General features: G+C 50.3%; 2 protein-coding genes across 2 annotated transcripts in view; one reads left to right on the forward strand and one right to left on the reverse strand.

Moving 5' to 3' along the window:
* Positions 1-9,957: 9,957 nt before the first annotated feature.
* Positions 9,958-10,839, forward strand: Cldn4 (claudin 4). The gene has a single exon (XM_051161348.1). The coding sequence runs from the start codon at positions 10,172-10,174 to the stop codon at positions 10,802-10,804; it is 633 nt and encodes a 210-aa protein (XP_051017305.1). The 5' UTR covers positions 9,958-10,171; the 3' UTR covers positions 10,805-10,839.
* A 7,361-nt stretch (positions 10,840-18,200) lies between these two features.
* Mettl27 (methyltransferase like 27) overlaps positions 18,201-21,965 on the reverse strand; it is a 110,067-nt gene continuing 106,302 nt past the window's right edge. The window contains exon 6 of the mRNA XM_051161343.1: positions 18,201-18,565. Coding sequence (XP_051017300.1) covers positions 18,285-18,565 — 281 coding nt within the window. The 3' untranslated portion in view covers positions 18,201-18,284. The remainder of the gene's footprint in view (positions 18,566-21,965) is intronic.

Raw genomic sequence — 21,965 nt, forward strand, 5'->3', positions numbered from 1 at the left:
CCGCTCCTACCGCGTGTCTGACGGCCTTCCAGGATGAGAATGAAGGCCAGACAATGATGGGGCCACTGTGGGTGGGACCACACCCTGTCCATGACTGCTCAGAGGCGTCTGTCTATCCTGGTCATCTGTTTAAACTTTAACTTTATTTTAGGACCCTAAAGACAGCCTTGTCATGGGAGGAGGGTTCCCCTGGATCTCTGACCCTCTTCCCAATGTAGTTGCATCGAATCGCACCTGTTCGCCCCCCACCCCCCACCCCTTCTACTTCCCACTATTAATTTGACTCTTTGAATTGGCTAATTGAAGACCAATGGCTGAACCTGGCTTCTGGCACAGGCCATACAAATTAATCCTTCTTATTCAGAGACATGGCTTCACGGGCTTGGGATTCACTCTGTAGCCCTAGCTGCCCTGGAACCGGAGATGATCCTGCCTCAGCCTCTTACTTTTGAATTCCAGGACCTTGGCTTTCTAGCAGCTTGGCAAGCCCCAAACGAGCCAGCCCAGTAGTCAGAAAGATTTAAGATAGTTGTTCTCAGCCAGGCGAAGTGGTGCTCGCCTTTAATCCCAGCACTCAGGAGGCAGAGACAGGCAGAACGCTGTGAATTCGAGGCCAGTCTGTTCTACAAAGAGTCCAAGGCAGCCAAGGCTACACAGAGAAACCCTGTCTGGGGGCGGCAGGGGGTGGGGCGGAAGAGAAACAAACCAAAAAAGATAACTGTTTTCAACCTTCCTAAGGCTGTGACCCTTAATACAGTCCCTCCTGTTGTGTTGACCGCCCCCCATAAAACTAGTTTCATTGCTACTTCACAACTGTAATTCTGATCCCCCCCCAGACAGGGTTTCTCTGGACTCACTTTATAGACCAGGCTGGCCTTGAACTCACAGAGATCCGCCTACCTCTGCCTCCTGAGTACTGAGATTAAAGGCCTGCACCAACAAGCCAGGCCAATTCTGCTATTCTTATGAACCATAATGTAAACATTTGATATGCAGGATATGTGATATCCAAACCCCGTGAAAGGGTTGTCCACCTCTCAGAGGGGTTGTGACCCCCCAGGCTGAGAACCACTGCTGCCCAGGTCTGGCTTTGACTCATGGAGACAGACAGGAACTGTCTAGGAGGAAATTAGAGGAGAGTTAATTTCTGTTACCCAACATCCTTTCACCGGGGAAGACACCATGTTCTGAAAGTCCCCAGTCCAGGCCCACAGTGTAGAAAGTGGCCAGTCTATACTGGCCTGTGGTTGGAAGGAGTGACCTGTTTCCTGTAACTACCCACCTGACCCTCCTTCGAGATCATTCCATGCAGATGACTCCGAGGTGAGCCTGCGAGGTTTACACCTATAGAGGAAATGCATTTTAGGTTTTATTTATTTTTTATATAATATTCTGCCCACATGTAGGCCTGCAGGCCAGAAGAGGGCACCAGATTCATTATAGATGGTTGTGAGCCACCATGGAGTTGCTGGGAATTGAACTCAGGACCTTTGGAAGAACAGACAGTGCTCTTAACCTCTGAGCCATCTCTCCAGCCTGCATTTTAGGCTTAATATAACCTTTAATGGACTAGTTAATTAAGAAGAAGGAAGAGAAGGAGAAGGAGAAGGAGAAGAAGAAGAAGAAGAAGAAGAAGAAGAAGAAGAAGAAGAAGAAGAAGAAGAAGAAGAAGAAGAAGAAGAAGAAGAAGAAAAGTGGTTACATCACTGAAGAAAATTTCTCCAAGCCCATGATGGAGGGTTTGAAGGCCTGATCTTGTGCTGGTTAGTTCAAGAGTGTAACAGCCACTGGGAGGTGGTGGCCCATGTCTTTAATCCCAGCACTTGGGAGGCAGAGATAGGCAGATCCTGTCTCAAAAAATAAAAATAAAAACAAAAGTAACTGGGGGAAAAAAAAAAAAAAAAAAGTAACTGGGGGTTGGAGAGATGGCTTAGTGGTTAAGAGCATTTGCTGCTCTTTGCAGAGAACCCCCAGTTCAGATAACAGCACCCACAACACCCACATGTACTCACCTAGCACGGAGCACTCGCAACCATTTGTAGCTCCAGTTCCAGGGAACCTGATACCTTCTTACGGTCTCCACAGGCATCAGGCATGTATGTGCCCATACATACATACATACATACATACATACAAAACATTCACACACATAAATAAAACTTTCTTTGTTTTGTTTTTTGAGACAGGGTTTCTCTGTGTAGCCTTGGCTGCCCTGGACTCTCTTTGTAGACCAGGCTGGCCTCAAATTCAAAGAGATCCACCTGCCTCTGCCTCTTGAGTGCTGGGATTACAGGCGTGCACCACCATTCCTGGCTGTGCTGCCCCTTCCACCCCCCCCCCAAGAGAGGAAGAGAGGGTGTTATGGGGTCTGTTGAGATCCAACATAACTCAAACACCAGATCAATGCCACTATTGATTGATGAGGGCCGCAGAACAGACTCAGGAGCTGAATTGCAACCCCGAGTCAGAATATCACAGAATATTTAAGTTTACAAATGACAAATGTCCGTGCCAAGTTATTGTTACATTTTCCACCAATCAGGAGAGGAGTTGGTTCCTGGGCCAGGAAGGTTAGTAGAGTCTAACCTGAGCTACAAGAGACTCTTTCGCTGGGCGGTGGTGGCGCATGCCTTTAATCCCAGCATTCACTCGGGAGGCAGAGGCAGGTGGATTGCTTTGAGTGCTAGGCTAGCCTGGTCTACAAAGCGAGTCCAGGACAGTCAAGGCTACACAGAGAAACCCTGTCTCAAAAAAACAAAAACAAAAACAAAACAAAACAAAAAAAGAGACTCTATCTCAAACAAAAAAACAGAGAAAAAAAAAAAAAAGGCTTTTCAGCCGGGCATGGTGGTGCACGCCTTCAATCCCAGCACTTGGGAGGCAGAGGCAGGTGGATCACTGTGAGTTCGAGGCCAGCCTGGTCTACAAAGTGAGTCTAGGACAGCCAAGGCTGACATAGAGAGACCCTGTCTTGAAAAAACCAAAAAAAAAAAAAAAAAAAAAAAAAAAAAAAAAAAAAAACAACAACAACAAAAAAAAGGCTTTTCTTTGTCCAACCCCCCCAATACCCCAACCTCCACCTGGACCCACAAGGTGACTGAAGGCAGAGAAAAGCCTGGCATCTCTACCTCCATTTTGGTTGGGTCTCCTAGGTTTTGGATCAGCTGCTACCTCTGTTTGTAGGCATGTCAGTGATTCAAGGAACGCCTTTCAGCAGTCCAATGATACCACCTAAGCTATCTAATCAACCTCCAAGGCAGAAGGCCCAGAGATAAGAACAGCAGGCTCCTGCCGTAGGCTTTTACAGTATTTGGTTCCAGGTTCCCCCAGAGCACCTGACAGTGTCCAGTCATTGTCCCAAACCTGCAGTCATTTTGGACTTCAAAAACCACAGAACCTGTCTGGGCAGGTCCCCTCCCCTAGTGAAGGCAAGTGTATACCGGTCGGGACTAGACCCTGGAGCAGAGTGATTTTATCTACTCCTAAGCAGCTGGTGGGCCTTGCATGAGGCTTGGTGGACAAAGGTGCTTGCGGCCCAGCCTGAGGACTCGAGTTCAATTGATCCCTGAAATCCACATGGTGAAAGGAGAGAACTTACTGGAACAAATTGTACTGTGGTGGAGTGGGTGGGTGGTGGTGGCACAGGCCTTTAAAATTCTAGCTCTCAGGAGGCAGAGGCAGGCAGATCTCTGTGAGTTCAAAGCCAGCCTGGTCTACAGAGCAAGTCCAGACCCACTAAGGCTACATAGAGAAACCCTGTCTAAAAAAAACAAAACAAAACCAGTGTTCTTTGACTGCTACTCACTCACTCTCTCTCTCTCTCTCTTTCTCTCTCTCTCTCTCTTCTCTCTCTCTCTCTCTCACACACACACAAAACACACACACACACACACACACACTCACCCCTCCCACACTAAACAAATACATAAACACAAGAGTATCTAGAAGCTTGGCCCCTCAGGCAAGAAGTGTTTCTCAGGACTGTCTTGTAGATAGTAGTTCTCAATCTTTGGGTAGTGGTCCCTTTGGGGGGGTCACAGATCCAATATCCTGCATAAAGTATGGAGTAGTGGCCAGGCATGGTGGCCCACGCCTTTAATCCCAGCACTCAGGAGGCAGAGGCAGGCGGATCGCTGCGAGTTCGAAGCCAGCCTGGTGTACAAAGGGAGTCCAGGACAGCCAAGGCTACACAGAGAAACCCTGTCCCAAAAAACCAACCAACCAGCTCTTTTTTCCTGCTTTTACACCCTTACCCACCTGGCTACATGGCTCATTGGGCGTGTGGCTGAGACCAGCCTGAGACGATGTTAACACTCTCTCCCTCCCTCCTCCTCCTCTTCATTTTAAGTTTTCCAGGCTCACATCTATATTTTGGTAGCTTCTGATGGCGCAACAGGACTAGTGAGATAGCTTGGTGCTTCATTCTATGCTCTGTGGTGTTTTTTTTTGGGGGGGGGGTGGTGTTTCGAGACAGGGTTTCTCTGTGTACCCTTGACTGTCCTGGGCTCACTTTGTAGACCAGGCTGGCCTTGAACTCACAGACATCTGCCTGCCTCTGCCTCCCAAGGGCTGGAATTAAAGGCATGCGCCACCACACCGAGCTTCCGTGGTGGCTTTATTGGTGGGCTGGAGGAGGGTGTCACCCCTGAGAAAAGCCAGCTTGGGTGATATGTGTCCACTAGCACAGACATTACAGTGTCTGATGTGGAAAAAGGTTTGAGTAACACACCTGAAAGGAATGAGTGCTTTCTAGAGAGATGCTGTGTCCTACCCTTTGCCCATCACTTTATTGAGACAATAGCTCCTAAGAAATTGGAATGCCACCGGGTGCTGGTGCTGCACACCTTTAATCATAGCACTGGGGAGGCAGAGGCAGGCGGATCGCTGTGAATTCGAGGCCAGCCTGGTCTACAAATTGAGTCCAGGACAGCCAAGGCTACCCAGAGAAACCCTGTCTCAGAAGGGGGAAAAAAATGGAATTCCTCATAAGTTTCACATAGGGGCAAGAGAAAGGCTGAAGCCCGGTGCTAGCCAGAGCAGGAGTTTGGCTTCCCCGGAAAGAGACTTCACACCATTCTGATACCTTGTAGGAGACACGTGGATTTGAGATGATGCTGGGTCAGTGACGGGTGGGACCATGCCTTGACTAGGACTGCTTGGCTCTGCTTACCTCTTGCCCCATATTCCAAGCTAAACCTCTTGTCTGGTCTCTAAGGGGGAACTTTCTGGTGTGTGTGTGTGGGGGTCAAGGGTCACTGGATCTCTGTTTCTCTTCACATATGGCTACATCAATGGCATCTCCTTTCTCTGTGATCCACTATTGTCCCTTTCCTTGGTGTTTTGGGGCTGTGCTTAGCTAGTTAGGGCTGCCAGTGCCCAGGCTGGTATCCAGAGGGTTGGTCTTGGGCTGAGGAGATGGCTTAGTGGGTAAAGTGCTTGCTGCACAAACAAGAGGAGCTGAGTTTGGGGTACCTGTAATTCCAGGACTGGGGAGGTGGAGACCGGAGGATTCTGACCAACTGGTGAGTTTAAGGATCAGCAAGAGTTTCACAGACACACACACACACCATACATACCACATACACCACACCATAACACACACACACACACACCCCTCACATACCACATGCACATATACACACATACACCATGTGTACCACACACCCACAATACACACCACACACACACCTATTTGTATCCCATGGGCCGCAAATTGTAGACACATGCTGGAAGCTTGCAACAAGCATCTCTACCATCGCACACGCCAGGGCCAGGCATGGGGCTGGAGGTGAATTTCCTTGTCTTCTCTACTTTACTGCTCAGGGAGCTAGGGAGGCCACAGAGAGCTTTCCTGGGCTTGCAGGTATTTTGCTTTATGGCTGGGGGGAGGGGTGGGGGGGTGAGGAAACAGATCCACTTGCCTCTCCTATCCATCAAATGTCCTCCAGTCTCTCCCAGCCACCCACGTCCGGATCTAGATGTTCTCCCAGGATACGGCTTTTGTCTTACCCAGCTGGCTCCATAGCCTCACCCTCCCCAGGCTGACTACCTCTGCCTCTGGGACCCATGAACACCTGTTCTTCCCTGTGCCGCAGCCCTTCCTACTTCCTGTGTGCTTGGCTGAACTTCTTAGTCACTTAGGACACAGGTGGAAAGTTTTAGCGCTTTTGTGCTTCCCCTCTTCCACCCCCTGCTTCTCTCAGTGCCGTTTGGTGAGAGCCGGAAGTGGGGAGGGCAGGATGGAAGCGGTTAGGGGTTTCAGCCATCTGGCCATCTGCTTCCTATAAGGTAACCTGGGTAGGGACAACAGGGAAGGCAAAACTAGCTAAGGCTGCCCATACAAGGCAAGCGCTTGCTTCTCCGGCGCCTCAGTTTACTCATTAGTGCCAGAGCCCCTGAAGGCTTGCAGAGTGATTGCGAGTCCCGCATGAGGTCATCATTGATGGCCAGGAAAGCACTTCTGGTTAGGACAGATGCTTATCTCTGTTATTACTGAGCCCGCAGCCTTCCCGAGAATCTTCAGAGCCTTGTATGGAAAACCCGGAGGAGGCGTGGTCCAGGCAGAAACTGTCCCTGTTTGTGTTGCTGGGGTGTTCCCGCCTGGGGGAGGTGCCGGAAGGCGGCTAGAAAACTGAAGATGCCCCGTGTGTACCGAATTCACACACCCTAACACACCTACTATGTGCCCCAAGCATGCGCGCTGAACTTGCTTTTGCTTGTTTTCTGTTTTTCGAGACAGGGTTTCTCTGTGTAGCCTTGGCTGTCCTGGGCTAGCTTTGTGGACCAGGCTGGCCTCGAACTCACAGTGATCCGCCTGCCTCTGCCTCCTGAGTGCTGTGATTAAAGGCATAAGCCACCACCGCTTGGCTGTTATGTTTGCTTTTGAGACAGGGTCTTACCTCTGGCTGGCCCTGGACTCCCTAATGGGAGACCTACCTGCCTGCCCTCTGCCTCCTGACTGCTGGGATTACAGGTGTGCACTGCCTCACCCATCTTTTTCTTTTCCTTCCTCTTCTCTCATCTCATTTTCTTCTCTCTCTTTCCCTCCCTTCTTTTTTTCTCCCTTCTTCTTGCTTCTGCCTCCGCTTCCCCAGTGCTAGGATTAAAGGGATGTGCCATCCTGCATAGCCTTTTTGTTGTTTGAACAGCAGCTTCATATAAGCAGGATTCCTCCAACTGAGGCATATTCCCCCACCCCTTTCCTGATACAGAGTCTTCATGTAAGCCCCAGCTGGCGTCAGACTTGTAGCTACTGAAAGGGTTCTGTGTCTAAAGAGTATATCTCTGATAAGGGGCCAAGCCGTGATGACAGGCTTTATAGGTGGCGTGGACACAGAGGTAAAGTGCGGAGACTGTGGAACCGTGTCTGTTGCCCACTGGTGGTGGCATTATGCCCAACAGCTGGTCTCATCTTGCTTCAGCCCACCCAGTGCTGGAATTACCCTCATGCCCAGATAACTTTATTTTTTGGAACTGAGTTTAACCAGATAGTCCAGGTTGGTCTTGAACTTATGATAGTCCTGCCTCCCCACCCCCCAAGGGATGAGATTACAGTTGTTGACACACCTAGCTTGAGCACTTAATTTGAATAAAACATTGCTCCAGGCTCCGTGAGCCCCTAGCCCAGAAAGAGACATGGAAGTGTGTGTGTCTCTTAAGGCCTTAACCTCCCTCTTGTGGCACAAAGGGGACCAATGCTCTATTGATACTTCTAACCCTGGGCTCAAGACGTGGCCCAGACTCAATCTCCAACAGACTCTGAGTGCTGAGCCCTCATAGACCACGTGACACAATGGAAGCTCACCCTCCCTAAACTCAAGGATTATGCACCAGTTGTATACGGTAAGGCACACACCTGTAGTCCCAGCTCCCAGGAGGATAAGGAAGAGGCAAGGAGAACCTAAGGACAGATTTCAAACTCATATTGAGACTCAGAGAGGTGGCTCAGTGGTTAAGGACACTGGCTGCTCTTCCAGAGGACCCAGTTCCCAGCATCCACATGATGGCTCACAACCTTCTGTTCCAGTAGATCCAACACCCTTTCTGGTGTTCGAACTCACAGAGACCCACCTGCCTCTGCCTCCCAAGTGCTGAGATTAAAGGCGTGTACCACCACAGCTCAGCCCTAAAAAATTTAAATATATATGTAATGAAAAAATAATAAAGCACACACACACACACACACACACACTAGCCCAGGGTAGATAGAGGGAGGCCAATGATAGAGGTAGAGCTATGGTTATAGGAAGCTACATCTATAGCCCTCCTCCTCTTCCTCTTCCTCCTCTTCTTTTTGAGACAGGGTTTTCTTTGTGTAGTCCTGGACTCGCTATGTAGATCAGGCTGGCCTCAAACTCACAGCGATCTGCCTCTTCTGCCTCCTGAGTGCTAGGATTAAAGGCATGTGCCACCACTGCCAGGCTTAATGGCCCTTCCTTTAGGCCCACTCTGTCCCTACTGTGAACCCTGCCTTTCTCCTTTCCTACGTTTCCCAGAAGCCTTTGCAATCCACGTGATTCTCTCTCAGCCTGCCCTCAGATGGACTTGTTTATCTTTGTCCAATGTATCAGGTGGGGTGGGGATGGGGGATGGTGAGGGAGTGTCTAAGACTACCTTTTCTCTCTGTACTCCCCAACCGACCCCCACCCCAGGCCAGTCTCTGGTCAAACTAGACTCCTTGTCTCACAAACCATCTCTCTGACCGTCACCTCCAAGCAGTCACCTCCCGGGTCCTCTTTGACCCAGTCCTCACTGCCTTGCACAATTCCCCTCCGAGGGTGTGTGTTTCTCCGTACTGGTGCCTCTGACAGAATCTCAAAAATACAGCGGTCATAGAAACCCCTTAAATTGTGCCAGGAAACACACCTCCTCTACGGAACTCCCTGTCTGCACACTGCTGGAAGTCCCCTTTCTCTTTGAAGTCTCCAGGGACTTTATGGGATGGCTTTATGGGAATGGCTCCTGTGTCTGCAAAGTGTAAACACCAATTTACAGGGTAAATCCTATCTCTGGGGCCTGGCTGAGTTTTTAATTCTTCTTCATCCACTTCACCTTCAGCCTCAGGAAAGAAGAGAGGACAGGATTCTGTCACTACCTCTCCCAATGTAAAATTACATTTATTTATGCATTGCATCTGTGCATCAGAGGACATGTGTGTGTGTCTCCTATCATGTAAGCCCCAGGGATCAAACCCAGGTCTTTGGGGGCTTGGTAGCAAGCCGCTTTACCCACTGAGCTCTCTTAACAGCCCTTCTCTGTCTCTGGTTCTGGCCCAAAAGTGCCTCACCTCTAACCCCCTCAGGCACTCTAAGGCTGGGTGGGGAAATCACCTGAGAGAAAATATGGACAGCAGGTGATCTGGCCCTAACCGGCACAGCCCCAGGCCCTCACTTCCCCACACCAACTTCCTCTGGCCAATGATAGGAAAGTTGCTGCTGAGGCAAAGTACAGATGCTGGCATATTAATGACAATAATAGCCATGATGGCGGTGATAAAAATGACAGGGTAAAAGCAAGACTCATTAAGGCAGGGTCTCTCTTGGACATCCTGAGGCATTAGCCTTAGGTTTCCCCTGTGAAGGCTCTCTTGTTTCACTGGAGCCCCAGAATAAGTCTTGGGGACCCTCCTCACCTTAGGCTCTGAACCCTGGCTGGGCTTGGCGGCCTGTCCCTCCTAGTGTCCCCACCTGGTGAGCATCCAGGTGTTCTGGGCTGGTGACTCAGTGTCTGTCTCCCGGCTGACCTCAGCATGTGCGGGGGGGGGGGGGGGGGGGGGGCGGGCGCTGGGGGAGATGGTAGTTTCCTGTGATACTGGGCGGGTGACTCAGGGGCCCAGGACTGGGGCCTTAGAACGCCTTTGTTGGCCCAGGCTCAGGAATCCAGAGAAACTGGTCAGGAGGGAGGCCTTGGGGACTGAAACCCCTCCCTCTCCCTTCGCCCCTCCTCCAGGGTGCTTTAACTGCAGCACCTGTGGCCTCCGGTACTGGCTACAGGTGCGCGCAGGAAGGAGCTGTGGTGGTTGTGCTCCGGAGCTGGTGTACCCGACCCAGCAGCACCTCCGGCTGCCTTCGTGTCCCTGAGGCTGAAACAGAAAAGGCTTTCTCAGCCCTTCCGACTCCGACATCCAAACAAAAAGTGGTCTCCAACCTTGACCCCTGCAGAGGCTTGAACGATGGCGTCCATGGGACTACAGATGCTGGGAATCGCCTTGGCGGTCCTGGGCTGGCTGGGAGCCATCCTGAGTTGTTCGCTCCCCATGTGGCGGGTGACCGCCTTCATCGGCAGTAACATCGTCACGGCCCAAACCAGCTGGGAGGGCCTGTGGATGACCTGCGTGGTCCAGAGCACCGGGCAGATGCAGTGCAAGATGTACGACTCCCTGCTGGCCCTACCTCAGGACCTGCAGGCCGCCCGAGCCCTCATAGTCATCAGCATCATCGTGACCGCGTTTGGGATGCTGCTCTCCGTAGTAGGAGGCAAGTGCACCAACTGCGTGGAGGACGAGACCGCCAAGGCCAAGATCATGATCACAGCCGGCGCCGTGTTCATCGTGGCAGGCTTGCTGCTTCTGGTGCCTGTGTCCTGGACCGCACACAACGTGATCCGCGACTTCTACAACCCTCTGGTGGTGGCCGGGCAGAAAAGGGAGATGGGAGCCTCGCTTTACGTCGGCTGGGCAGCCTCTGGGCTCCTGCTCCTGGGAGGAGGCCTCCTGTGCTGCAATTGCCCACCGCGCAGCAGCGACAAGCCCTACTCAGCCAAGTACTCCGCCGCCCGCTCTGCCCCCGCCAGCAACTACGTGTAAGGTGGGCCACTCTTGCTCTGTCCCCACTCACTGCCTTTGTTTACTTTCCCTGGGTTGAGCTCACAACAGCCTGTGGGGCCCCCCCCCTCACTTCCCGTCAGGACCTGCCCTCCTATGGGCCACTGACTGCTGGGGACGGGCAAACCCGGATTGTGCTATTTGGCCGGTAGCTCTTGAAGTAGTGAGGGCCACCTGCCCCCACTTGGACACATCTCAAGGCTCCTTACTCCGGCAAGGATGGATGTAAAAGAATATTTCCTTGCTGCCTACATCCAAGTTGCTCATGGAGACCGGGCTGAAGGCAGAAGCGGCTGGGTACCGCTGTGGACCGGGGAGTTGGGTCCTGCTGGCCGGGATAGCTGGGCTGTGACTTTGGGCTCAAGAGTGGATGTCCTGCACCTGCTAGCAACTCCACTGCCCCTTTCTATTCTCCTCACGCTCTCTGCACACATCTACTCTTGCCATTATGCCTCATGTTTCCGAGCGCACCCAGGAGCCTCCTACCTGGTGTGACCAATGCCTTGTGACTGAAGGGGCCACTGTGAGGCGGATGGGTCCTGCCTCGGAACCCCAGTGACTGACAATGACTGGAGCCTCACCCACCCACCTCCCTCGTCCTGGAGTTCTGTGGAGTGGATGGACAGGTTTGAGGGAAGGGTGGAGGAGGATTAAACTGGTTTGGGGAGTGCTGGGGCTGGGAACCTAGACACAGCCCAGGCTGTCCCCACCCTTTTCCGGTAGTGTCTTGCTAAATGCCCTGTTCTTTGTGCACCCACTCCCTCCTCAGAAGGACCCTAAATTCCCTACCCTTGTCAATTTCAAGGACGCTGGCCAGTCTGCCAAAGCTATGGGGGGAGATGGCGCTGCATTCAGGCAGTCTCCTGATCTCCCCTACCGTCTCTGTGGTTTCTTGTTTTGTAATTTAAGGTCTAGTCACAGCTGTAATAATTATTATTTTCTACAATAAATGGCACCTGCGTTCAGGAAAGGTCTGGACTGTTTTCTCTCTGGATGGGACAGGGTTGGAAGGGTGGATGAGGGCTCACAAGGGGCCTTGACAGTGTGCTAAGATGAGGTGATTTCAAGGGTTGGAGACGGAGCACAGTGGGTGGAGAGCACGGCTGGCACGCTACAAGCTGGAGATTCCGTACTCAGACCAAATAGACCAAGTGCAGAGGCAAGATCAGAACTTGCAGGCCATCCCCAACTACAAAGGAGGTTCAAGGCTAGCCTGGTCTACATGAACCCCCACCTCAAAGAGTGATTTCAGGGCGGGTGGTGGTGGCACACTCCTTTAATCCCAGCACGCGGGAGGTAGAAGCGGGTGGACTGCTGTGAGTTCAAGGCCAGCCTGGTCTACAAAGTGAGTCCAGAACAGCCAAGGCTACACAGAGAAACCCTGTCTCAAAAAACAAAACACAAAAACAAGAAAAAAAATTAGTCATTTCAGAGAACTGTAAAAAATCAGAACTGTTTCTAACCTGGGGCACTGCAGTGTTTGAACCCTTTATTTGCTTTTTTCTTTTTTGAGACAGGGTCACAGTATAAAGCCCAGACTATTATCAAACTCAAAGCAATCCTCCTGCCTCAGCCTCTTCAGTGCACTACCATGATGGCAAGCCCTTCATTTGTTAAGAGGGAAAGCCCTGTAGTTAGAGGCCAGAGTATGACCAGGACTGGTTGGGGGTGGCGGGGGGGTGGGGAAGTAGGAAGCTGGGGATTCCAGAAGGGACAACAGATGGGACTGAGGCTAGGTCACCTGCCGTCTGTCTTCCTCTCCCACTTGTCTTCCTTTCTCTGAGCAGCCAGGCTGGCCTGCTTATCTTCCACAGGCTGCCCTACAGGTGCCACCTTCCCTACATTTGGAATGTCCTTTCCCCACTGGCTGGTCTTGCAGGTCTGGCCTGTAGACTCCTCCCTCGAGAGTCCTCCCACAGCCCTGGAATGCCCAAGGTGTTGAGAGTCCTTAAACCTACAGCTGCACTGCCACAGGGCAGCCTGGGACACGCCCTGACTTTCCCATTCCACTCCTTTGGGTTTTTTACTGTTTTGATACAAGATCTGAATGTAGCCCAGGCTAGCCTCCAGCTACATAGCTGAGGATGACTTGAATTCCTGATCCTTCTGCTCTACTTCCTCAGTGTTGGGATTAGTTATATGGTGACAAGGATAAAGGATTTGTGCTTGAGAGCCTTTGCTACTAGGCCTGGATCCCCACTTTGTTTGAAAGAGGCTCTCATGAACCCTGGCTGAACTCAAAAGTTGACCCAAAGCAAAGGATGGTTTTGAACTCCTCATCCTCCCACCTCTGGTGCTAGGATTCCAGGCATGGACCACCACCACACCCGGCTTTATTCAGTCCCGGGATGGAACGAAGGGCTTCATGTATGCCAGGCAAGCTTTCTAGCTCTGAGCCCCAACCCACACAGCCCCTTTGTGGAAAAGGAAACTGAATCCCTGTTCACGGGGAAGTGTGGCTCAGAGCCATGTCTGAAATCAGAAGACAACTTTGTGGAGTTGGTTCTCTCTTTCCATCTTTAGGTGGTGGTTTGGGGTGGAACTCTCCTCACCAGGCTTGCGCAGCATATGCCTTTACTGGGGGAGCTGTTTTGTTGGCGTACTTGTCACTTCCTGACTCCATAGGTATAACCAAGTTTTCCTAATGAAAGTATCAAGATTGTTTTAAAGCCAGGTGTGTGTGGTGGTGACAGAATCCCAGCACTCAGGAGGCAGAGGTGAGAGGATCATGAGTTCAAGACCATCCTCATAGCCAGCTTGAGGCCAGCCTGGGCTACCTGAGACTATGTAACACACTTGGGTTCTTCTATTTTCCTTCCATAGTTAATTATGTGCTTGGGATCAGATCCAGGGTCTCCCATGCTAGGCAAAGGCAGCCCCAGCCTCCTCTTCATTAAATATTGAAAACCCAGGTGGCTGCGAGGCAGGCAGATTTTTGAGTTCGAGGACAGCCTGGTTTACATAGTGAGTTCCAGGACAGCCAAGGCTACATTGTGAGACCCTATTTAAAACAAAAGTAAAAACAAAAAAGCCAACAAAACATAACCAACAACCCCTGCCCCTTTCCCCAAGGTGTAGGGATGTACCTTCCTGGGTCTAGAGGGCTAGCCTAGCATACCAGCAGTCCTGGGCTCAAGCCCCAGCTTAAAATTAAGTGGTTCAGGCACACAGGTCTGTAAAGTAATCCCAGATGCTCCAGAGAGGCTGTCTGAGGATCATGGCTGTAAGGGCTTGCTAGGCCTCAGCCAGTTAAAGACCTACCAAGCCTACTTTGGCCCTCTGTCGGAGCAACAAAAGAGATGTATCAGCCAGGCATAGTGGCGCAGGCCTTTAATCCCAGCACTCAGGAGGTAGAGGCAGGTGGATCGATGTGAGTTCCAGGCCAGCCTGGTCTACAAAGTGAGTCCAGGACAGTCAAGGCTACACAGAGAAACCCCGTCTCAAAAAACCAAAAAAAAAAAAGAAAAAAAGAAAAAAAGTAAGAACTCCAGTTTGCCAGGAGTGTCTTAGGACAAAGGCCTGTGCAGCTGGCTGCAAGCTCAGCTCTCACGTAGCTGCAGGCTCTCCAGAGAGACATTTCTTCCAAGGTTCAAACAGTCTCAAAATAATCTCTCAGCCTCAACTGATTGACTCAAACATAGGGAAACCTTTCCTGGACCGGTTCACTCAAAGCCAGACACAAAGGCTATATGTTTCACTAAACTGCCTCGGGCTTGTGAGATGGCCCCACAGGTGACGAATGGTGCTTGCTGCCAAGATTGATGACCTAAATGGCACTCCAGAGACCATATAGTCCTGCAAGTTACCCTCTGACCTCTGTAAGCATACACAGCAGGGCACACGAACACGTACGTACACACATATACAGTAAAGAAATATATAAATGTAAAACAAGATGAAAAAAATTAACTTCTTTTCTTTTTGGTTTTTCCAGACAGGGCTTCTCTGTGTAGCCTTGACTATCCTGGACTCACTTTGTAGACCAAGCTGGCCTCAAACTCACAGCAATCCACCTGCCTCTGCCTCCCGAGTGACGGGATCAAAGGCGTGCATGCCGCCCGGCTCTAGACTTTTCTCCTAAGGTCTATTTATTTTCACTCCCTGTGTGGGCCACAACTTGTAGGCAGCTGCCCTACTGTTGAAGCACACCTTTAATCCCTTATTGGGGGATTCTAGCAAGCACTCTGCATCTCCAGGCATTTAACAAATTTTATTTATTTTTATTTTGTATGCATTGGTGTTTTGTCAGATTCCCTGGAAATAGAGTTGCTGATAGTTATGAGCTACTGTGTGGGTGCTGGGAACTGAACTGAGTCATCTGAAAGAACTTTCTTCTAGGCCAGGGTGTGGTGGCGCACGTCTTTAATCCCAGTACTCGGGAGGAAAGGCTGGCAGATATCTGTGAGTTCGAGGCCAGCCTCATCTACAAATGGAGTCCAGGATCAGCCAAGGTTACACAGAGAAGCCCTGTCTGGGGAAAAAAAAAAAAAGTCATCAAATGTTCCATGCTTGCCTGGATTTCACTCGGAAGCCGAGGCAGGCCTTGGACTGACCCTCTGTCCTTCTGCCTCAGCCTCTCAGGTGGACGGGGATCATAGGTCTGAGCAACCAGGCCAACCTAGGTGTAGCTCTTTGTTCCAGGTAGGGCTAAGCTACCTTATCTTCTGCCGCCAGCTTCGCATGTGACTCAGGAAAGCCTACTCCTTCCCCCCTCCCCCCTTGGCTTAACCACAGATAACATCTCAGAGTGGGGGTAGGGGTGGGAGTGGTTGCAGAGGGGACATGGGTGCTGGATGGCTGACAGTTGTTTATTTTGCTTTATTCTATCCGGGTTTGGATGCAGTCTTGCCTAGTTCAAACTGGTTGAAGCCACTGAGTTCTTTGCTTCGGGCTGCACAAGCAGCCAGTGAATGTCATTTTGACATCCTGGGGCCCAGGCTACAATCTCAGATCAGGCTAAACCACAATCTTCTGAATATTCTTCTCCTGTCTCTTTCTCCCACAAATCAGCTCACCCCATTACTTTGTCTTTAAATAATTCTTTTAAACATTTATTTATTTATTTTGGTTTTTTGAGACAGGGTTTCTCTGTGTAGCCCTGGCTGTCCTGGGCTCACTTTGTAGACCAGGCTGGCCTCGAACTCACAGCGATCCACCACTGCCCAGCTGGGTTGTTGTTTTTTTAAACACACTTTTCAAATTATTTAGTTTTTGATCTGTAGACCAGGCTGGCCTCCAACTCACAGAGATCTGCCTGCTTCTGTCTCCCCAGTGCTGGGATTAAAGACATATGTCACTAATGCCCAATAGTTATTTGTAAACGTGTGTGTATTGTACATGTGTGTGAGTGCAGCGCATGCTCTGGAGGCCAGAAGTGGCAGATCCCCTGGGGCTGGAGTTACCAGCAGTTGTGGGCCACCCCAAATGGGTGCTGGGAACTCTGGTCCTCTGGGAGATCGGCAAGTACTCTTAATCACCGGGCCATTTCTCCAGCCCCAAAACTATTATAATTTATTGTATGTATGTATGTATGTGGGTCCCAGTGCCACAGTACATGTGTGGAGGTCACAGGACAACACTGTGGGATTAGTACTCTCTTAACAGCTTTATGTTAAGGGTTTTGGGGATCAAAGTTAGGCCACAGATTTGCAGGGCAAGGGGCCTTTACCTACTGACCAGCTCATCAGCTCTGCCATTTTTTTTTAATGTTAGCTGCATTTTTGTATGCGAGTACATATGTGAGTATGTACTCCATAACACTTGAATGGAGGTCAGAGGTCAACCTTGGGGTATTGGTATTCTCTCTCCTTTCATGGTGGAGGTCCTGAGGATTGAAGTCAGGTCATCAGGCTTCAAAGGAAGTGCTTGTATGTACTGCACCATCTTGTCAGCCCCGCGTTTTGTTTCTTTGAGACAGGGATCTCATGTAGCCTAGGCTGGTTTAGAAGTCCCTATGGGCTGGGTGTGGTGGGGCACACCTTTAATCCCAGCACTCGGAGAGGCAGAGGCAGGTGGATTACTGTGAGTTCAAGGCCAGCCTGGTCTACAGAGTGAGTCCAGGACAGCCAAGGCTACAACAGAGAGACCCTGTCTCAAAAAACAAACAAACAAACAAAAACAAAAACAAACAAACAAAAAAACCTCTATGTAGTGGAGACTGGCCTTGAACTTCGGATCCTCCAGTTTTTATTCCTGATGTTGGGATTCCAGGTCTACGCTATCATATGCAACTTGAGTTGAGGTTTTAAAATAAGCATCTCTCTCTTTTTTAAATTTAATTAATTTATTCAGATTACATCTCAATTGTTAAAAAGAAGCATCTCTTAAATTTTATTTCACCTATTCACTTAAGACATTGTTTTGTTTTCATTTTTAAAAGCATTTTATTATTTTACATGTTTGAATGTCTTGCCTGCACATATAGGCATATGCACCATGTGCATGCTGCTGCCTGTCAAGGTCATGAACGAAGGCGTTAGACTCATAGGACTGGAGCTTTAGACACTTGTGAGCTGTAACATGGATGCTGGGTATTGAACCCAGGTCCTCCGCAACAGACCCCCCCCCCTTTTTTTTTTTCATTTGAGACATCGTTTCTTTCTCTGTGTAGCTCTGGCTGTCCTGGAACTGGCTCTGTAGACCAGGCTGACCTTGTACTCAGAGATCTGCCTGCCTCTGCCTGCTGCGTGCTGGGAATACAGGCGAGTGCATTGCCATTTCCTTTATTTAGTATGTATGTATGTATGTATGTATGTGTGCATGTATGTGTGTGTGTGTGTGTGTGTGTGTGTGTGTGTAGTACATGGTAATTATTTGGAAGGCAGAGGACAACTTGTAGGGGTCATTTCTCTGCACTCACCACGTAGCTCCTGAGGCTCCACCTCAGGTCATCAGGCCTGGTGATCAGTGTGGCTTTACCTGCTGAGCCATCTTGCAACTCAACATCTTTTGCAAAAATCATTGCCTCCAGGGCTGTCACACTGCTGGGAGATGGGATGGCACTTGGTTGTGTTACAGGTGACAGTGGCCTCCTCCTTCCTCTTGGTTTTCTTTTCTGTGTGTAGCTTGTGCATCTGAGTGTGCGGGTGTACCAACACGTGTGCAGGCAAGAGCCGGGTGGCTACCCCACCCCCCACCCCATCACTCTCCTCTGTCTGCCTTATTGCTCTGAGATGGAATCTCTCACTGAGTTGAGAGCTGCCTGTTTTGGTTCAGCCAGCTGGCCTGAGGAATCTACCCATCTTCCTACCCCAAAGGTGGTCGTACACACAGGCACTCCCGGAACTCATAGTTTTCATGTGGATGCTGAGGACAGGCCAAGAAACTAGAGGGGTCTTTTCAGGCTCTCTGGGGTTTACCTGGCAGAGCGTTTGTAAGGAGCAGGCTTGGGAATGGGACCCATTTTACAGGCAGAGCACTGAAGGCCAGGGAGACAGACTAAGCTGACACAGTACATAGAGGATCAGTGGTCAGTTGGGGGCTGGGCACTGACCCTGCCTCCCTCACCCTGAACTGCCTCCCGCTTTCGGTAAAGGTAGATGATGCCGGAGATGAAGGCATCCTGGGCACAGGCGCCTAGCCCTGTCTCCCGTTCTGAGGTTGCTAACTCCCAGTGGTCCACAGGCTGGGCCACCAGGCGTTCCCACACACCAGCCTGCTCCAGGGAGTCAAAGGCCGCTTCCAGCGCCTCCTTGTATGGAAGGTTGGACGGGTTGGTCCTGGTAGTCAGGCATACAAGTCCACCTGGGGGGAGTTGGGGGAAGGGAAGCTGAGTGGGATGAATTCAGGGGAGTCTCTGCTCAAGACTTCATTTCCAGACTAGCTTCCCACATCCATGCTTAACTGCCTCCCCCTACCCCTGCCCTGGGAATCCCCTTCATTTTCCTCAACCTGATGGTTTCCCACAGTCCCCATTTAAAAGAAAAAAAAAATTTTTTTCAGAGCTGCAGATGGAAACATGGCCTCAAATATGCTTTAAAAAAAAAAAAAAAAAAAAAAAAAGACACTATAGCAGAGCAATGTCCCCAGCCCCTCACTGGGGGATTCTAGGCAGGTGCTCTACTACTGAGCCACACCCCAGCCCCTCACTGGGGGATTGTATTTAGGCAGGTGCTCTATCACTGAGCCACACTCCGGCCCCTCACTGGGGGATTGTATTTAGGCAGGTGCTCTTCCATTGAGCAAAGACCCCCTAACCGTCACGGGGGTTCCTAGGTAAGCACTCTGCCCCTGAGCTATATGCCCTGTTCTTTTCATTTTTGCTTTTGAGACTGAATCTTGCTAAGCTGACCAGGCTGTCTTAGAAATTACTGTGCAGCCCAGGCAGGCCTTGGTTTTGAGATTCTGCTGTATCACTTAATTTCTCAGTAAATGTCACGTCTGTATTACGAGGTCAGGTTTCTATACAACCCCTTAAAGCCCAAGTGTCCTTTACTCTGGGAACTCTTTACCTCCTTGCAGGGCAGGGAACTCCATGCTAGCTCTAACTCAGCCCCATCTATGGAGGCAGAGGCAGGCCAGATCTCTGTGAGTTTGAGGCTAGCCTGGTCTACCAAGTGGCTACACAGAGAAATCTTGTCCCAAAAGAAAGAAAGAAAGAGAGAGAGAAGCCTGTGCTTTGGTCCTTGAGCAAGACCCCCCCCCCCTTTTTTTTAATGCCTAAGTTTCTTGCAGGCATGGGGGGGGGGCGGGGAATGCTAATTCTGTTTCAGGGGAAGGATGTATGTATTATTCAAACAAATGTACAAAATTCCTGGCAGAGCCAAGCATGGTGGCTCATGCCTAACATCTCAGCATTTAGCAGGCTCAGGAAGAGCAAAACAAATTTAAAAAAAATTTGCTTATAGGTGTTTTGCCTACGTGTATGTCTGTGAACCACATGTGTACAGTGCCCATGGAGGCCAGGCAAGGGTGTTGGGTCTCCTGGAACTGAAGTCATAGAAGGTTGTGAGCTGCTGTGTGGGTGCTGGGAATCAAACCCAGGTCCTCTTAACCAGTGAGCCATCTCCCTAGTCCTAAGGAAACTCTCAATGTGAATCTGGGCTACACAGCGGTTTCCAGGCCAGCCTGGGCTATGTAGCATGACCTTGTAACCACCCTGGTGGCAATCAAGATATACTAAAGAGACACTTGTGGGCCCCGTCCCCCCCACAGCCCCCCCTCCAGCCCTCCTGCTACATCCCTCCTCTCCCTGCTTTGGCTGTCAGACTATGGAATCAATATTTTCCCCCAAATTTGAGTTCCCCCCGTAATCTTAAGATGGAAGAAGGAGAAGGCTTTTGGTACCATCCAGAAGGTTCCCTGTCTCTCTGAAGAGAATTCACATAGTTCTGACACTTGTCAGTCCACCTTGCAGGAGACGCTACAGCCCAGATAATGATGGGTCAGTGATAAAGCATTACCAGGTGTTGACCAGACTGCTTACCTATGCAAACTCCTGCCCCCTCTTTAAACCTAAAATCCATGTCATGACTAAGAAGAGGGGCTTGGAGTATGTTTCTCTTGTAGTCCTGGCTGGCCTTGAACTCAAAAATCCCCCTGCCTCTGCCTCCCAAGTGCTGGGATTAAAGGCGTGCGCCACCACGCCTGGCCTGCGCACTCGTGTGTGTATCTTGACATTTTTGTTCCTCTTTCGCAAAGAGGCCACACTGAATAAAACTTTCACTGCTTTTTACTATAACTTGTTTCTTTGTTTTACTTCCTGAGACAGGGTTTCTCTGTGTAGCCTTGACTATCCTAGACTCACGCTGTAGACCAGGCAGGCCTCAAACTCACAGTGATCCACCTGCCTCTGCCTCCTGAGTGCTGGAGTTAAAGGAGTGTGCCACCACGTTCCCCAGTAATTTGTTCTCTCTTTCTCTTTTTTTTCTTTCATTTTCAGTAACTTGTTTTTAATTGGTTTATTGGAGATGGTGGGTAGCTGGGGGCCCATTTTGTCAGGGCTGTCAGGACCCAAGCTCTGACCCTGACTTTCTTTGAAAAAAAAAAAAAAAAAGGCTGGGCGTGGTGGCCCATACCTTTAATTCCAGCACTCGGGAGGCAGGCAGACTGCTGTGAATTCGAGGCCAGCCTGGTCTACAAAGCAAGTCCAGGACAGTCAAGGCTAAACAGAAAAACCTTGTATCAAAAAACCAAAAAAAAAAAAAAAAAAAAAGAGAAAAAGAAAAAAGCTGGCCGTGACGTGCGTGTTTTCCTGCCTGTATGTTTGTGTACCACGTGCATGCCTGGTACAGTTGGGCACATGAAAGGGGTATTAGATTTCCTAGAACTCAAGTTACATACAGTTGTAAGATGCCACGTGAGTTCTGGGAATTGAACCCAGGACCTCATCAAAAGCAAGTTATCTTAACCCTAAGCCATCTTTCCATGCCAACACAGAACTAGCACTTAGGAGGCCGAGGCAGAGGTAGGTAGATCTCTTTTCATTTAAGGACAACCAGGGCTCCATAGTCAGACCTTATCTAAAAAGTATGGCTTGGGGCACGGGGGAAGGGGTACGGGGGAGCAGGGGAGGGGAAGGGGCAGAGGATGGACTTTGTCCAAGCGGCTGCAGGGTATCCAGTATGGCTGGTTTCTGGCAGACAGGGTGAGGACGGTGAGGGACAGCCTGTTTTGTTTAGGTTCATGCAAAGGGCATTTCTGAGCCAAACCCATGCCTTGACTGATGACCCTATTGATGTTCTAGCTTCCGTTGGCCTCTCTAAGACAGAATCCTGCCCTGACATGCTCAGGTTTTGCTCCAGGAGTGCCAGCCACTTCAGAGAGGAAGTTTTTTTTAATCTCCCAACTTCCTCATTCTGTCCTTAGGTCAGGCAAGGCAGACCCTCTTCTGGATCTTTCTATTCTTCTCCTGAGATGTGACTTCTTGTTTGTGAGTGCCCTGCCCCAACCCTTGAAAATGCAACTTTATTCTGAGAGTGCTGAGCCCTCACTGCCTTCTCTGGAATCCCCCAGTGAGGGGCTGGGGTGTGGCTCAGTGGTAGAGCACCTGCCTAGAATCCCCCAGTGATGGGCTGGGGGTGTGGCTCAGCGGTAGAGCACCTGCCTAGAATCCCCCAGTGAGGGGCTGGGGTGTGGCTCAGTGGTAGAGCACCTGCCTAGAATCCCCCAGTGAGGGGTTGGGGTGTGGCTCAGTGGTAGAGCA

Source organism: Acomys russatus, chromosome 19 (genome assembly GCF_903995435.1).
Source record: "Acomys russatus chromosome 19, mAcoRus1.1, whole genome shotgun sequence".
NCBI classification, from domain to species: domain Eukaryota; kingdom Metazoa; phylum Chordata; class Mammalia; order Rodentia; family Muridae; genus Acomys; species Acomys russatus.

Bases quoted from the DNA above. Each gene is read 5' to 3' on its own strand.
- Cldn4 (XM_051161348.1), top strand. From the start codon at position 10,172: ATGGCGTCCATGGGACTACAGATGCTGGGAATCGCCTTGGCGGTCCTG.